This window comes from Vulpes vulpes, chromosome 3, assembly GCF_048418805.1.
Source record: "Vulpes vulpes isolate BD-2025 chromosome 3, VulVul3, whole genome shotgun sequence".
NCBI classification, from domain to species: domain Eukaryota; kingdom Metazoa; phylum Chordata; class Mammalia; order Carnivora; family Canidae; genus Vulpes; species Vulpes vulpes.
The window spans coordinates 132,221,827-132,240,414 of NC_132782.1; the positions used below are offsets into that span (position 1 = coordinate 132,221,827).

The 18,588-nt window shown below is 39.5% G+C and overlaps 1 protein-coding gene across 3 annotated transcripts in view; it reads right to left on the bottom strand.

Annotated features, from left to right (window-relative positions):
- CDC7 (cell division cycle 7) overlaps positions 1-11,806 on the bottom strand; it is a 29,783-nt gene extending 17,977 nt beyond the window's left edge. Inside the window, exons 1-3 of one of the 3 annotated variants that reach the window (XM_025996485.2) lie at positions 11,652-11,806; positions 10,759-10,956; positions 1,979-2,062 (exon numbers count right to left, since the gene is read on the bottom strand). In XM_025996485.2, coding sequence (XP_025852270.2) covers positions 1,979-2,062; positions 10,759-10,876 — 202 coding nt within the window. In that variant the 5' untranslated portion in view covers positions 10,877-10,956; positions 11,652-11,806. Of the gene's footprint in view, positions 1-1,978; positions 2,063-10,758; positions 10,957-11,048; positions 11,471-11,651 lie in introns of those variants that run through there. The other 2 variants (XM_025996487.2, XM_072754640.1) reach the window with 2 other exon arrangements.
- Between the last annotated feature and the right edge of the window lie 6,782 nt (positions 11,807-18,588).

The following is an 18,588-nucleotide window of genomic DNA, read 5'->3' on the forward strand; positions in this document are numbered from 1 at the left end:
CAGGCTGCCTGCATGGAGCCTGCTTCTCCTTCTGCCCCGCCCCTCTCTCTCTGTGTCTCTCATGACTAAGTAAATAAAATCTTAAAAAAAAATTTCCGTGGTCATAATCCATTCTAGTATTTTTCTATAATACTGTCATTTGAAATGACTTTAACATTTGGATATAGGTCTATTAGAAGCAGAAATATTTATAGGATTTGGGGGAAAAGACAAAAACACCTATGCTTTTATTTTTTATTTTTTTTATTTTAAAGTATTTTATTGGAATCCTTTTAAAAAAAAAACAAGTATTCATATTAAATAAGTCTAATTGGTCTAAAAGTATTTAAGCATCTCAAAATTTCTGGGCAGTTTCTTTCCTCCAGTAAGTTGACAGCTGCTCGCATAGATTAATGCAGGGAAATTAGATGGAAGTTCCTAGGATCTGCCCAACACCAACCAGTATGCTTTTAAATTTAGCATTAAACAAAACAGAAAGGAGTTGGTGGCCAGTTAAATTGGAGAAATACGGAGTTAAAACAAATTGATAATTTTTTTTTAAATTATTTTATTTTATTTATTCATAGAGAGAGAGGCAGAGACACAGGCACCATACAGAGAGCCTGACGTGGGACTCGATCCTGGGTCTCCAGGATCATGCCCTGGGCTGCAGGCGGCACTAAACTGCTGCGCCACTGGGGCTGCCCGATAAATTTCTTTACTACAAAAATTTCCTACAAAAATTTCCAGAGCTTTAATGTGTTTAAGTACATCATGAGGGCAGCCTGGGTAGCTCAGCGGTTTAATGCCACCTTTGGCCCAGGGCATGACCCTGGAGACCCGGGATCGAGTCCCATGTCGGGGTCCCTGCATGAAGCCTGCTTCTCCCTCTGCCTGTGTCTCTGCCTCTCTGTTTCTCATGAATAAATAAAATCTTTAAAAAACAAACAAAAAAAAAGTACATCATGAATAACCAAAAGGGAGCTATATGTAAGTACTATATTTTCTAAACTTAGACCATCCTCCTGTCTTCCCCCACTCCAGGAATAACTATCAATGTTAGGACAAATGGATTCCAGAACAGAATTTTTGAACACTAAGTTAGTGTTCAAAAAAGGTAAGGAGAAGATGTAAAGAACTACTTCTTGCATCCCAAATCATCTCATCTTCTAATTCTTCTGCTCCCAATGACCTAGGCTTTTCTTATCTGATACTTTTCATTGTGAAAAGCAATGAAGTAATTGGAAGGTTTTTTGGTTTTTAGGCATTTCCCAACATAGCCATCAAAAACTTCTATTATCTTTTACCTTCTTATTGACTTCATAAATTCACCCTTCATTCAGCCAACAAGACTGCCAGTCTCTTAATGACATTTATTTTAATACTGACCATCTTTTTTTCTTTTTTTTTTTTTAACTTACTTATTGGCGAGGGTAGAGGGTAGGGGGAAGATAATCTCAAGCAGACTCCCCACAGACCCAGGGGCCCAGTGCAGAGCTCAATCCCATGACCCTGAGATCATGACCTAAGCCAAAACCAAGAGGCAAACGTTTAACCAACTGACCCACCTAGGTGCCCCAATACTCTCTTATAAATATTGTACCACTTTATTTTCATCATTTTGCCACCTTAAGTTTCATAAATGTTTCAACATACAGTTCTATCTGACTAATGGAGAAAGGAAAAGGTGTTTTCCCTTGATCAAACTCTCCCATATGCATTTAGAAATTTTCATTTTTAATAATTATCATTAATGATATATTAGTATACCAATACTTTTAATAGTATAACAGCATAAAGATGAAAACAGGACTGTTCATTTTACTGTAAATACTTATTCTTTCATTCTTTCCAGGGAAAAAGAAAACCTGATATCATAATTAGTAATATGACCATGTTCTTAATATTTTTAAAAGGATATACTTTTCAATAGGAAATAGTAATGAAAATCAAGATTATACAAAGGAAAAGAAACTTATAAAGTAGATCACTAAGTTACCTTCTCCAATTTTGTCCTTAATCTTAAACAGATTACCAAGCTGTGGTACAGCTTCATAAAGCTTCTCAATATCTTTTTTAACACCTATCAAGGAAGAATTTATAGTTATAATTAATGAGTGTATTTTATACTTTAAAATAAACTCAATGAAAAAAAAATAAATAAAATAAAATAAACTCAATGAAATAAATTCTAAAACAAGAGTAAATTACGAATTAAAACATAGCTATAATCTTAAAATCATGGTAAAAATATTTGGTTTTTTTTAAGCTTTTTTTTTCTTTATTTATTTATGATAGTCACACAGAGAGAGAGGCAGAGACACAGGCAGAGGGAGAAGCAGGCTCCATGCACCAGGAACCCGACGTGGGACTCGATCCCAGGTCTCCAAGATCGCACCCTGGGCCAAAGGCAGGCGCCAAACCACTGCGCCACCCAGGGATCTCGGTAAAAATATTTAAAACCCTGTTAGATTGCTATAACACACACACCTTCTTGAACAAACAGGTAAAACTGGTAAGTCCTAGAATAACACACATCGAATTTTTATTACTCTGGAATTACATACTAACAGATACACTGCCGTTGTATAGAATACAACACAATAAAGAAGCTAAATTTAAAAAATAACTAAACAATTTGTCCTGCGATCACTAGATGGCATGACAAGGACACAATGCAATCTTTTTGAAAATATTTCTCTCTCCCAAAGACACAAAATCTTAAAAGCTTGGGAAAGTTTTATATATTGAATAGTCATGGTATACCTTCAGAGAGAAAAGTCTACCAAACTCTCAGGAATGTTAGAAATATTTTTAAAGAATTGTCCCAGTTATCAATAGTATCCTCTATCCTTGAGAGCAAATGATAAATTTCTTTTAAATAAATATAAGCTCTCCACAAAAATATACGTTTAAAAATAAGGAGAGGCAGTAAAACCAGGTGTGATAAACTACTGGATATAAAAAGAAAGCTACATATTTAAAAGCCATCGGATTTTATTACAACATCTAAACCAATCATCAGCTACTTTTTAAGTTATAATAATCTGAATAGTATATTTAATGGTTTAAGACGCTATCAAATCGCTTTCACCTGTATTATCTTTTCAGATCTTCACAACAGCACTGAGGTAATGGCAGAACAGAAATTATCCTGATTTTCAGATAAGAAAACCCTATTCAGGGAAGTGAAATCATTTGTCCATTTAATAAACACTGTATTTTAAAAATGCTCAGTGATGGGTAAGTTAAAAAAAAAAAACAAATTTGGTGCAGCCCTGTTCTCTTAGAGCTTAGTCTAATTGAAAACAAACAGATTAACCTCACTCTGAATACAAAACAGTAATTGTAGTAATACAGGCAATGCACATATTACTAGATAGCAGGAGGGGGAGGGGAACAAACACATCTGAAGGTACCAGGAAGCTTCAGGTAACAGTTAAGCTGTGTTGTGAAGCACCAAGTAGAAAAAGTGATGAGGAATTTTAGGAATAAAGAACTATGTCTGCAAAGACATACAAAAGGAAAAAGACATGGATTATTTTCTGGGGAGAGGCAGGTGAGGAAGTAATGAAATTCAATGTGGCTGAAGAAGGGAAAGACAGAGAATGCAAGTGAAAGCTATGGAAAACTTTTAAGCAGAAAAATAAGTAGAGGATGAATTTGAAGGGAGGAAATACAACATTAAGACCTGGAAACTAGAGGTGCCTGGGTGGCTCAGTTGGTTAAGTGTCTGCCTTCAGCTCAGGTCATGATCCTGGGGTCCTGGGATCAAGCCCCACCTACATCACTAGGCTTCCTGCTCAGCAGGGAGTCTTGCTTCTACCTCTCCCTCTGATCTTCCCAGCTACTTGCTCTTGTGTGTGTGCTGGCTCTCAAATGAATTTAAAAAAAAAAAAAAAACTGGAACTAAATAACAGGCCAAGAAGATCTAGTCCAGTATTCTTTCAATCCGTCTTATATCAATCCATCTAAGCATGGGAAGAACTAACTTTACCATCTACTTCACAGGGGAACTGGAGAAGCTTCATGAGTTTCATTCAATACCAGAGGCAAGAATATAACAGTAATTTGTTATCAGTCTGGGAGATGGGAGGCTTAAATTAAAATCCTGGCTCCAATATTTAACAGGCAGCACACAACTTACTGCTTTGAGCCTTAGTCTCTTCATGTACAGCGAAGGGGCAATAACTATACCCATGCCACTGACATACTGTGAGGATTAAATGAAATAATATACCCAAGAGAAGCTTTTAACACAATGCCTAGCACATAGTAAATATTAAATAAAAGACAGTGGTAATTCTTATTGTTGTAGTTATTGTTATTTCTTCAGCACTTTTGCTTTTATTATTCCCTCTACTTGAAATTTTTTTCCCAAATAGTTTTATGTGGCTGGCTCAATGGTCAGTCTTCTCTGACACCCTAATTAAAATACCATTCCTCTCATTACTCACATTACCCTACTCATTGTCTTTGGAGTGCTTATCCACTATAAAATCATCCTGTTTGTTTGCTCTCTGCCTCCTCCCACCAGAATATAAGCTCCACCAGTACAGTCTCTGTTTATATAATTTACCACCGTACATTCAGCTCCTAGTTAGAACAGTGCCTGCCATGTTTGTTCAATGAATAAATTATTACTATCATTTCAGGCCCTGAGAGAGAGCTGTAGGGAAAAAAACCCCAAAAGTTTAGAAGTTACAAAAGAGTGAAGCCAAAGACAGTAGCAACCACTTACCAGCTACCACACTACTTCACTCTAAAAACCAAAACCAAGGCCTGGGGGAAAAGCCAGCTTTCTAGCAGTCACAGTCGCCACAGTCAATTGCAATCTTTCCTAATGAGTGTCAATTCCAACCAGTTTCAAATTCCAGTGTCACAGGGTAAAATATGTTCAATTTTATATTACACTTCCTTGATTCTGAAACACATTTTAAAAAATCTGAAATTGGGATGCAACCTACAATTATTGTTGGCCAGCATCAAAACTTACAGAACAGGTATTAGTACCTTAAAGAAATCCAAGAAATCACAAAGGAGCATTCACATTTAACCCTTACGAGCAAATGGTTTTAGGGAGACATGGTAAAGGTAGTGAAGGAGAAATCAAACATAGGTTAGCTCCATGTAATTGAGCTCCCATTAAGAATGACTCTAAAAGGGAAGCCCAGGTGGCTCAGCGGTTTAGCGCCGCCTTCAGCCCAGGGCGTGATCCTGGAGACCCGGGATCAAGTCCCACGATGGGATTCCTGCATGGAGCCTGCTTCTCCCTCTGCTTTTCCCTCTGCTTTTCCCTCTGCCTCTCCCTCTGCCTCTCCCTCTCCCTCTGCCTCTCTCTCTCTCTCTCTCATGAATAAATAAATAAGTAAATCTTTAAAAAAAAAAAAGGCTCTAAAAAGATAAACTTCAAAGAAATTCTGCATCACTAATGTATAGAGAACAATATTGTGAGGGGGGGGGGGAAATAGGATATCAAAGAGTCTGAGTACAGGGGATCCCTGGGTGGCTCAGCGGTTTAGCACCTGCCTTCGGCTCAGGGCGTGATCCTGGAGTCCCGGGATCAAGTCCCACGTCAGGCTCCCTGAATGGAGCCTGCTTCTCCCTCTGCCTGTGTCTCTGCCTCCCTCTCTCTCTCTCCGTGTCTCTCATGAATGAATAAATAAATAAAATCTTAAAAAAAAAAAAAAGTCTGGAGTACAAAAATTGACTCAGGAGAGAAAGATGTGAAATATTCGTATTCCTTTTTAATTTTAATTCCTTTTAATGTAATTTTTTTTTTTTTTAATTTATGATAGTCACACAGAGAGAGAGAGAGAGAGAGGCAGAGACACAGGCAGAGGGAGAAGCAGGCTCCAAGCACCGGGAGCCCGACGTGGGATTCGGTCCCGGGTCTCCAGGATCGCGCCCTGGACCAAAGGCAGGCACCAAACCGCTGCGCCACCCAGGGATCTCCCTTTTAATGTAATTTAATTAATAATTTAAGAATTATTCAATTAGATCTAAAAGAACTCTTTCAAAAAGTATAAAATAAAAAATTCTAAGTGATAAGAAAGCACTGTGTTATAACTGGTGGCATTTCTTTTTTTAGCATTTTTGCATAGTACATAAAATGGTATATCTAACAATCAATGGTATTTGTATATGATGAAATATGTTAAGAAGCCTGTTTGTAGTCTTTTTATTACTAAACATATCAAACTAATAAAGTTTGTGCGCATGTTCTATCGTATGTGTATATATGATCAATACCAAAAGCTTTGTAGTACTATGATAAAGAGTTGTGTGTCTACTATTTTCATGTGACTATTTAAATTTCAGTTAAAATTTTAAAAAAATTAAAAAGTTCCTCAGTCACACTAGCCAGAGGTGACAACAAAGAGACATTTTCATTATCACAAAAAGTACTATTGGAATATTGATATAGAAGAAGAAAGCCTAGATTCAATGGTTATCACTAAACCACATTAATGTCCAGTTCCAGTTTCTTAACCTGCAAACAAAAGGGTCATATTAAACGAACTTTACTTCCAAGTCTACTGAGTTCCGTATTTTGGAACTTCCTTCTGTAGTAGCATGAGCTGGCAGTCAGTGGTAGAGATGCTAGTTAACTACTAGAAATCACCAGAGAGAGATTTTATGTAATAAAGAACTACTGTAATGCACAAGTCATGTGAATGACTATGTAGCTCGATGTGCTTTCAAATCACTCACTACTAACCTGCTGTGTACTTACCTATCTTTATAAAACCCAAAATATGTTTGTATTAATTTCCAGTCACAACTTTGACATTTTTAAACAATAGTAAAACTTTCTGACAACCAAACTGAAGGCAAAATCCTCAATTCTGAAATGGAGATGAGAGTAAACGGCAGAAGAGAGCATTAATGTTAAACGATGGAAAATACTAATGAAGACAGAGATGAATGAATATATCCTCTGAGGATTAGGGCAAGAGCCTGAAAAGTCTATAAGCCAAAAAATTATTTAAATGCCTATTTTTTTAAAAGATTTTATTTATTTATTCATGACAGACACAGAGAGAGAGAGAGAGAGAGCAAGGGAGAGAGAAGGCAGAGACACAGGCAGAGGGAGAAGCAGGCTCCATGCAGGGAGCCTGACATGGGACTCGATCCTGGGTCTCCAGGATCACACCCTGGGCTGAAGGCAGGCACTAAACCGCTGAGCCACCGGGGCTGCCCTAAATGCCTATATTTTAAACATAAAGGTCTAGGCTTCTGCTTTGAAATTTTAAGTAAAAATTTTTTTCCTGCTACATAATATACCCAAATGGCCTTAATACAGCAAGAGCCTCCTTATACTCCCTGTTTTCATCATTGCTGGCCTGTGTCATCTATTTGTAACACAGCCAGAGTAATCCTGTGAGAGGTACATCATCGTATCACTATTTTGCTCAACCCATAGGAGCTTAATAACTTGCTTCATATAAAAGCTAAGGAACTACCTCTTCTCCTCACACCTCTCTGTCATCACTCCCATCACCCTTCAGCTTCTAGTCACAAGGACCGCCTTGCTATTCCTAAATGCTCGGCACACTCCCATCTGAGGGCCTTCTCCCTTGCTGTTTCCTCTGCCTGGAATGCTTTCCCCTACATAGCTCTCTACCATCTTAAAGTCTTAGGTCAAATGTGAAGTCTTCTGTGACCAATTACACTTATTAAAAATCACAATGTCCTCCTCTAACACTTCCTATCTCCACTTCCCTTCTATATTTTCTTCACAGTACTAACTACTTTTGAACATACTATTTCTTTTATTGTCTATCTTTCCCTTAGACTGAGGGCAATGGTTTTTTTCTGTTGTATGCACTGATTTATCCCAGTACCTAGAGAAGTAATTGCACATAATAAACATTTAATATTCATCATATAAATGAAATGTTTTCAATTACCAAGGAGTAAAACGGACATTCTAGGAACATATGTGATGCTTATTCTGGAGCTTCATGTACTGCCTGACTTACATTCCTTAAACTAGGAAGATCATATAATTTAGTCCAAATTGAGGCACTCTTTGAGAGTGAAAATGGGGCACTAATAATAATGACAGTGTGACAATAAGCATAAACTGGATCTGTCCCAGGTATATCATATGGCACCTATAACCCACTTCAGTAGTATGAGCTAAGAGCATCCATATAACACACCAAATGCATGCCTTATGGTATAGTTCAACAATACAGAGGAACATAAACATTTAATACCATGCCCAGTACTTCGTTTGTTGGAGCATTTTTCTTAATAGGAAAAAATGGAAAATACAAAAGTTCAACAAAAAAGGTAATTAAATAATAGCATACTATGCAATGAAACATTAGGCAGTCAACTTAAATCAACCTGTAGATTATTTAAATATATAGGAAGTGTTCAAGTTATATACTGCTAATAAGGATTAGGAATAAATTGGTTACAATACTAATTTTTTTTTTTTTTATGTACCGCTGTATGAAAGGAAGACTAAAGGACTGTAACAAAATGTAACAGTGGCAATATTTGTATAGTGAGATACTATTTCCTTATTTTGGTTTTCTATCATTTCTAAATTTTAAGTATAATTTTTATCAAAAAAAGCTATACAAAGTTGACAAATCTCCCAAAACAAAAGATCATTATTCATCCATTACACTAAATATTTTACTTAAATCCTTGCATTAGGGCAGCCTGGGTGGCTCAGCGGTTTAGCGCCTGCCTTCAGCCCAGGGCCTGATCCTAGAGACCCGGATCGAGTCCAGCATCGGGCTCCCAGCATGGAGCTTGCTTCTTCCTCTGCCTGTGTCTCTGCCTCTCTCTCTCTCTCTCTCATGAATGAATAAATAAAATCTTAAAAAAAGAAAAAATCCTTGCATTAAACCACTCATTCAAGTATTCTCAAGCACCTACTATGTGCAACACACTATTAGGTTCTGGGAATATAAAGATGTATAAAAAGTTCCCACCATTCAAAAGTTATTCCATCAAGGGAAAGTAAATCATATTAGATCATAAAACAGTTATGGGCCTGGATTTCATCAGCTTTACTCCTGACTAAAGCTATTTTTTGATATAACCTTAGCTTTTACCAAGAGTCATTAAAAAAAGTTATGACTAAAATTTCAGGATGTTTTATGAATTATCAAAGATACTGCCTATAAGGTTCAAAACTGTTACATAAAAGCCACAAAACTTTAGCATTTTAAGATTGTTCTAGTAGCAGTGTACCAGATGAACTGTAGGATGAAAAAGAAGTGAAAGCAGGTAGTTTAGATATGAAACTTCATTGCAATTCAGGAGCAAAGTGTAAGGGAACGAATGACTGTAGTGGAAGTGGGAATGGAAAGAAGCAATGCCAAACATATTAAAAAAAAAGAAAAAGAAAAAGAAAAAGATAAAGATAAAGCTGGGTAACTGGATATGGGGAAAATTACAATTCTAAGTGAAAGGGCAGCCCGGGTGGCTCAGCGGTTTAGCGCCACCTTCAGCCCAGGGCGTGATCCTGGGGTTCTGGGATGGAGTCCCAGCATGTCGGGCTCCCTGCATGGAGCCTGCTTCTCCCTCTGCCTGTGTCTCTGCCTCTCTCTCTCTGTGTGTGTCTTTCATGAATGAATGAATGAATGAATGAATGAATAAATAAAATCTTTAAAAACCAAAACAACAACAAAAAACAAATCTAAGACATCTCTAAAGTTTTAAGCATAGGTAAGTGGAATAATAGCAGCTTTCATTACCAAAAATAGGAACATCAGAAAGGGTACTCATTTTGATACCAAAGAATAGTTTAGTTTTAGTCAAGAAGCAAAAGCATGTAATGTCATTTTTCCAGGGTGTTGTTAAAATCTATTTTGGATAAATATATGTCATGGATAGAAGGTCAAAAGTAGTATCTTTTGGGCAAGCACTAAATATGTTTAAAACAAAGATGGAAAAGAAGATTTAGCTACCTTTTAAGGGGGGAAAAAAAGGTCAATTGGAACTCCACTATTTAAGGAATATTTATTAAATGCCTGTTATGTCCCAAACACTCCTAGAGCAGGAATGAAGGTGGGTATTTTAGTGTACAAGATCAGGTCTCATTTGCACCTCTCCTTCTCACTTCAGGGTCTTGGTTAGGGTCAAACAACACTTCAGGATGTTACACTGAGATACAGTGCTTTACTATTGCTACAACCATTTATTTTTGTCAGTGAATTCTGCTTTTCAATATTTTAAGTGAAAACCCCTCCAACGTTGACTTCTAAATCCAAGTTTAATGCTATACAGTGTGTAGAGATAAGAACACAGGTCTAGGAGAAAAGAAATTTTAGTTTGGGCATCAACAATTGTGTTCTTGAATAACCACCAATATTTAGCCCTTAGCAACATCATCTGTAAAAGGACATGGATGGACTGTAATCCTAAAATGCACTCCAATCCTAAATCTAGATCTCAGGATGCTTTATTAATTTGTTTTTTTTAAGATTTTATTTATTTATTCATGAGAAACACACACACACACAGACAGACAGAGAGAGAGAGAGGCAGAGACACAGGCAGAGGGAGAAGCAGGCTCCATGCAGGGAGCCCGACGCGGACCCGATCCGGGGTCTCCAGGATCACGCCCTGGGCCACAGGCAGGCGCTGAACCGCCGAGCCACCCAGGGATCCCCCTGCTTTACTGATTTGTAAAAAAATATTCCCATATAAACATACAACTCACTTTACCATTCAGGAAGTTCCTTTTTAAGGAAAAATAATCAAGATCACAGAACTGTAGCCTGCACGTCCTTGGAATTAAACACCTACCTGGTAGTTTAACATTCTGCTCATGTTTTTTTAACGAGCCATCCACCTGAACCTGGTCACGACGCCGGGGAGAAAAAGCCATTGGATCATCCATGTGAATCCCCAAAGACGCCTCCATCACAAAACAACTGGGATGCAAAATGCCAGCCAAGGGCTCATGTCCACAGGGGGAGCAAAGCAGCTGCGAAAATTAGAATACTGGAGAACACGAGAAGTTTAAATCACTCACTATTGAACCAAGCACTAAAAGATGCCACTGCCCCCCAAGGGGCAAACGTTTAAAAGCGCACCATATGTGTAAGTCCCCAAAGGTGGGAAACCCGTGGGCTATTTCTAAGGATTCCATTTGCTTCATTTTCACCTTCCAGAAACACAGGCAGGGGGACGAGGGGGAACTGTCCTAGTCAGGGGAGCCTCCTCGGCGGCGGCTGGCGGCAGGGGGCAGGTGCTGGGGGGAACGGAGGCGGCAGAGCCCGGGGCGAGCGAGGCCTGGTGGGGGGAGAGGCTTGGCCCCGGGGAGGGGGCTGAAGGGGGAAATCGTTCTGACTCCTCAAAGGGAGCGCCAGGAGGCCCGTGGGAGGGCCCATGCAAGCCGATGGAGAACTGATCCGACTCTGGCCGCGAGCGCCGAGCAAAGAAAGAGGAGAGGGAATGAATGGGCTCCTCCGGGGAGGGCGGGCCGCGAGCTCAGCCCGGAACGACCTCCCCCCTCAGACCCGAGAGCGGACGCGGGGTGCTTAGCGCGCAGGCGCACGCCTTTCCCGCCGCGGGTCTGCGGGGTCCGAAGGCGCGGGGTGGGCTTACTGCGCGGCTACAACACCGAAGTCACGATCCAGAATTCGTTTCTAATCCCTCACAATCCCGCGCCATGGGACAAACCGTCGGAAACTCACAGTTTCAGGGAATATGACTTCTGTGGCTCCCCAGATGCCTGGGTCGCCGCCTCCAAGAGCTCCACACCTAGCGAGTCGGCCAAACGCGCCTGCGCAGCACTTCCCGCCTCGCCGCTTCGAGTTGCTCATGCGCACTGTAAAGCGCTCCGAGTCGCGGAATCGCCGGCCGGGCGCTTGCGCAAGGGGGTTGGGTTTCTTCCCCTAGGCGGTGGTTGGCTGGCCGAGCGTTTACGGAAATAAAGCCCGGGAATAATTCTTTGCTTTAAAAAAAAAAAAAAAAAAAAAAAATCTTTGCTTTAAAAAAAAATTTCTTTGCTTAAAAAAAAAAAAAAGAAAGAAAGAAAGAAAAAGGTGAACCGTACGGTTAAGGGTCCAGCACTATTTTCAGGAAAGGTAATTCAGAGACAGCAGACCCTCAGGTTCTAGAAAAGAGCAGATCCTGACCTACCGTGGTCACACTAGATGCTGGGCACATACTATGAATTAAAGGTGGTCACTTTCCTGACCCCATGCTTCTCACTTCTTTTTGTGGAATGCCCTACTTCATTAAAACAAAAAATGCAATTGCTGGTTGTGTATGACTGTTGCAGAAATGAGCCCAGCGACGTTCAAACATTCGTTCAGTCAGTGTAGGTTTATCGAGCCCCCCTGGGCTGTAAGGCGGATTTCTAGAGGATGGGGTTGCCTTGCACCCGTGAACACCACAGAAAAACACCATCCCCTTGGGAAGCAAAAGTCCAGTAAGGAGGCAACAACAGAGAAATGAACAAATGAACAAATTTCTTCCAGATATTGCTGAGTGTTCTGAAGGAAATAAAGTAGAAGGATGTGTTAGTGACTAGAAAGGAGGTACCATGATGGGACCAATAGGGAAAGAGACTACCAGGCAAAGGATAGAGAAGGTGCAGAGGTAGCAATGAACTTGGTATGTTGGGGGAAGTGATAAGGGGAGGTGTAAATTCACAGAACATCAACATCAGTCAAAGCCACTCTATGACCATGATAAATCAAGACAAAAATAAAAAAAACATAAACATTGTCTGAGCCACAAAATGAGCAAACATTTTCCTATCCTGGCTAATATGAGTGACTGCTGCTTTTTTTTTTTTTTCCAATTATAGTCTTAGCCTCAGCCCAATAGATAATACTCAGTCCTTCTAGATAATACTTATTAAAATATAGTTATAAAATTACTCCTGCTTCCCTGTAGGTTCCAATCCAAATCAAAGCCCCTTTCCCTTGAATCTTTCCCTAGTCATATAACAAGTCCAAATTTCTAACGCCCTTTTACTGAAACGCCCAAGGTTCTCCATGGTGTATATTCTCACCTACTAAAACAATAAACCCACCTTGCTCAACAATAGTTTTATTCCCAGTGGTCTTTGGTCAGTGGCATTGACAATAATCAAGTCTGAGAGACCGATTATACAAATGATAATGCCAAGTAAACAGATGGATATATTGGTCTGATTCTAGGCTGGAGACATAAAATTGGCAGTTATGAATTTATACATGAAACCTAAAGCCTTGGGATTCCATGAGATTACCTAAGCAGACTGTAGACTGAGAATTGAGCTATGAGAAGCTCCAACATTTCAAAATTGGACAGAGGATGAAGAGCCAGCAAGAGACTGGGAAGGAACAACCTGTGAGGTAAGAAGTTGATGTCATAGAAGTCAAGAGAAGGAAGTTTTATAAGTGAAAGGAAGTGGTCAACTATAGCAAATGCTGCATGGAAGTGGTGAGGACACAGAAATGATCAATGGATTTGGCAACATGGCAATCATTAGTTTCTGGCAAGAATAGTTTCAAGGTGTAGTGAGGTAGGAAGACTGAAGAACAAAAGATGAACAAGTGTGGACATGGCTTCAGGTTTTGTTTCTTTGGTTGGTTTCTTGGAGTTATTCTGGCGGGGCAAGGGTGGGGGATGAAGATCAGAGAAATAGGATGGTGAGTGGGTTAAGCAGACCAAGGGAAGCTTTTTGTTAATGTTGTTGTGTTGGCAGATAAGTGATGGTGGTAGAGGTGATGTAGTACAGAAATTGTTGATGTTAGAGAAAAAGAAAATACCTACAGGAATGGAATTATAGGGGAGAATGAAGGAATTGATCCAAAGCATAAGTGGGCCTTTGAAAATTACGTAGATTTCCATAATTTTAACAAGAAGGAAAAAGAAGATGAATTCAGATGCAGATGTTTGTATATGGGTGGGAGAATAAAGTAGTTCCTATTAGATGACATACATTTTTTTAATAAAATGAGATGAAGTCTTCAGCTAAGAGTAAGGCAAAAAGGGGGTAAGAAGAGGGAGGAGTGAGAAGACCAGAGATATATTTTGAAGTGAAAAGGTGAACTGTGGAAAGATTGTGATATTGTCAGCAGGACTGAGTGCCTATTTTCAATTTAAAGTGAGTCCAGATTGGCATGGTGGTATGATTTTCTCAATGAACATTCAATTGAGAGAAAGCAGATATGGAAAAGAATGGTTGGATTTTTTTGAGGATGAATACCACAGAGGAGCAAGTGAGGGTGTTTACAAGGAAGTGATTGCTAATGATGTGTCATAGAATCTTTGGAAGGCAAGAAGAAAAGGTTATAGGAAGGTGATAGATACTGATATATAGATTGACAGATTGATATATAGATTAAAAGTGCTGGGAACTATGGATTGGAAACTCTCTCTGTAATCTAAGAATTGGTATAATTGAATTATGAGGTTGTGTTAAAAGGACAGAACTAGCTGATGATGCATGGAGTCGTGAAAACTGGGATTTCAGAGAATGCTGTTGCATTCAAGAGGGTAGTTAACTTTGCTGGAGGGAAAAAAAAAAAAAAGATCTGTTTTGGTGTGAAAAGATTGTATTGTCCTGAGTCCAAAACCCATGCTCAGGCCAGGGAGATATCAGTTATTTTGCCTAATCCACATTGTCCCCAAGCAATTAGTAACACCCCTTCCTCTCGGTTCCATTAGTACTTTATGCATGCTGCCATTTCAGCACATAGACATAGGAAAGAAATGAAGAATCTGGGCCCTACCACAGACCTTCTGAATCAGAATCTTCAGTAAAAGAGCCTCGCTAGGTTATTTGTATGATCTCTAAAGCCTCAAAGCACTGTTCTAGAACACAGAGTCTCAACCTTACCTGCACATTAGAATCCGTGCTGTTAAAATTCTAAAGCCCAGACTATACCTCAGATCAATTACATCAGAATTTCTGGGCATAGGATCCAAACATCAGATTCTTTTAAAGCTCCCCCATTGGTTTCCAATGTGCAACAGGGTGAGAACCACTAGTTTAGATTTGGTCACATTAATCTGTAAAGCTTGTTATCATAATCCTTGCCAAAATTATTTCCTCTCATTAATCATATAATTACTTCTATAGTCTTTATCCTCCCCTTTGTATCCTTTACACTGAGTGCCCAGTAACTACTTATTTGAATGACTATATCTTTTGTCTCAAATTGCTTATAAGCTGTATACTAGCCGTGTAGTTTGCATGAGTTACTCAATGTCTCTGGTACTCAGTCTCTATTTCAAAAATGTAAAATGCACAAAATGCTTGTTTGTTTTGCTGGAGGGATTGACTTAGATAAAGTAAGATAAGACATGTAAAGTGCTAGCCTAGTAAGCCTATGTTAGCTCATTTAATTTATAGTCGGTATTTTTTTCCTCTTTCCCTATGTCCTATTCCCAGTGCTGCCCACAAGGTAGAGGAATAATAAATGGCTATGGAATTAATAAACAATTAGAGTTTAGGTTTTATTATTTTAAAAAAAAATTTTTAGAGAGGGAGCAAGGCAGAGATAGGGTAGGAGGGGCAGAGGCAGAGGAAGAGGGAATCTTAGGCAGGGTCCACACCCAGCACAGTCTGATGCAGGGCTTGATTTCACAGCCCTGAGATCATAACCTGAGTCAAAATCAAGAATCAGATGTTTAAATGACTGAGTTATCCATGAGCCCCTCGAGTTTAGGTTTGTTTATTTATTTATTTATTTATTTATTTATTTATTTATTTATTTAAGAGTTTAAGTTCCAAATGGCTAGTTGCATATTTATCTCCAGGAGCAAACAGACGATGGATTGATTTAATGATTGTTGAATTTAATTATAAAATTCAGATTAATAATACAAATGGGCATATAACTGATATTTAATTATTAAATAAACACTTAACAGTTGTTGACTTGTGGGTTGAATTAATAGTTGTTACTTAAGGATATTGTTAACTGTGTAACCCTATGTAACTATGTAGAGTCAGACTAGTGCCTTCACTATTTTTCCTTCACTGCATGTTTTTTCGGCCTCTTCAGGAGTGTGTGTGTATCTTCTGTTTGTATCTATGTATCCTCCAAAGTTAGTGAAGATTCCATTTCTCTAGCTATCCCAGCTCAGGATCTGTCCCTTTCCTAATTCATGGTTAACTCCTTATGGACCATTTACAAGTAAACTTCACACGGGGTGTTTTGTTTTCTACTTAACTACTGAATAATTCTGTTCTTTGTTAGATTTCTGTTCATGTTCTCTGAAGTACATGCTCTTAGGTGCATTTCATGTTCCAACTGACTGCAATCTTTTGGAAAAGGACCTTGTCTTCTAAGGATGTCTTTTATTCTTTATAGCACTTAATTCATGCTAACTGCAGAGTGTTTTACTAATGCTTTTTGCAGTCATCATCAACATGTACTGAGTTTAAGTTTTTATTTTATTTATTTATTTTTTAAAGATTTATGTATTTATTCATGAGAGACACGGAGAGAGAAGCAGAGGGAGAAGCAGGCTCCCTGTGGGGAGCCTGATGTGGGACTCGCTCTCAGGACCCTGGGAACACACCCTGAACCGAAGGCAGATGCTCAACCACTGAACCACCCAAGCATCCCTAAGTTTTTATTTTAATTCCAGTTAGTTAACATATGGTGTTATTAGTTTCCGGTGTATATGTATTAAGCTTTTGATCCTATGTAAATAAACTAATATTCTGAGGGAAAGAGTTTGTTTTTGGTAGTAATGAAGGATAGTCAGAAGAAAGAGAGGCAGGGACTAGGGGCCCCCCTGCCCCAAGAGAAAACCACCCTTAAAGGGATTTTACACCACCCTGGAAGGACCCTCCACCTTTTCCCCTGTGATAGGTAGATGACAAAAACCTGACTGGGTGATAGGCACATGGAGGGTTAATCAGATCAAAACAGGGGCGCCTGGGTGGCTCAGTTGGTTAAGCATCTGCCTTCAGTTCAGGTCATGATCCCAGAGTCCTGGTATCATGCTCTGCATCAGGCTCCCTGCTCAGTAGGGTTCCTGCTTCTCCTTCTCCTGTTTGTGCTCTCTGTCCCTATCTCTCTCTCTCTCTCTCTCTCAAATAAATAAAATCTTTATTAAAAATCAGATTAAAATAGCCCACCAACAAGCCTATAAAAATCCTTAGACTTAGAAACTCCAGTGGCAACCCTCTCAGATCCTCTCCCTCTTGACAAGTTTTGTACCATCACTTAATACTATCAATAAACTCTGCTGCCTATCACTCTTCGTCTGGTCTACCTCTTCAGTCTTGGAAATGGTGTGACCCAGAACCACGGGCACTAAAGGAACAGAAATCCTGTAACAGTAGGTTGTTCTCTTTCCTCCACTTATACAGGAGACAGTTAAGGATTATCAAGAAGGGGAAACAGAGAGTTGGGAGACTTAGAAGAGACAGAGGCAAAACCCACTGAAATGGGAATCTGGAGGTAGTTTTTAATTTCAAAGTCATGAGAAAGCTCTTCAATGATTTTACGCAACTGCTATCAGGAGGGGGTTAAGGGTCCTTCAGAGGGAGACAGCCACATTGGTAGGCCCTATCCTCTGGAGGAGAAGGTGGAAGACTTCAGTGGAGAAATGACTAAGCAGTGCTTATGGGAAGACTGCTTCTTCCCAGGCCTGGTGAGATGCCCATGTGCTGTGGACAGGAGCAAGGTGGGAGCAGGTAGACTGGACAATGGGACAGTGGGCATCCCATCACCAACAGGTGGTCTCCCCAGTGCTGTGGTGCTACATACGACATCTCCCCGGAATCTTTGCATAATTCCTTGCAGGGTTTGAGGGGATACAGAGAATGAATTTCCTACATCTCAGCAGAATGATGTCTCAGAGGCAAATTAAATTGGATTTAGGTAAATAAATGCAGCAGGGTTTTGAACAACTGTGTTAGAAGTCAAACTTGCTTGATAAATTCACACAATAGCAGGTGAGTCAGGACTTATAATTCTACTCTTCATGTCCCAAAGCCTGTGCATTTTTCATTGGAAGAGTGAGCAAGTTAGAAGGACAATTAAACCATTGTCTACTTGGGCTGGAGCATGGGGTGCCATATGGCTCCAAGTACTCCCATGTTTATCCAGTTGTGTTAAAAACCTTTCCCTGTCAGCAGACCTCTTCTCACCTTCTACCCTTTAACACAGCTCCCTCTCAAAACCTTTTACTCCTGAGTGCTTTGTAAAGCAGAAATTTTTATTTGACAGATAAGAAATCATTTAGGGCTGTCCTCCAAGGTGGCTAAGAGTGAATTCTATAGTGTCAGAGTCACATATTCTGGAAAAAGGAATAACCTTTATTGGGAAAAGTTTTTAGCTAACGGTTAGCAGGAGAAGCCATGGACCTCTTGTTACTAGTGAGATTACCGGTTTGTGCTGCAGCAAAGGTTATCCTGCCCTCCTATTGTTCCCCTTTCTTATAAGAAACACATGGGGATGATCTTATTAGTGGGATTCAAACTATTTGGGCATCAGGCAATCCGTGTTTAAGATGCTAAGGGATTACAGACAATTTATCTGGGAAAACCAGGTACCCAGCAGGTGGAGACTTAGGGCAGTTGGAAATTTGATTTGGGTGTAGTCTCTCATTCTAGGAAAAAAGCAAGGAGTCCCTGTCAATTATATTGTTAACTCAGAATAAATTTCCAGC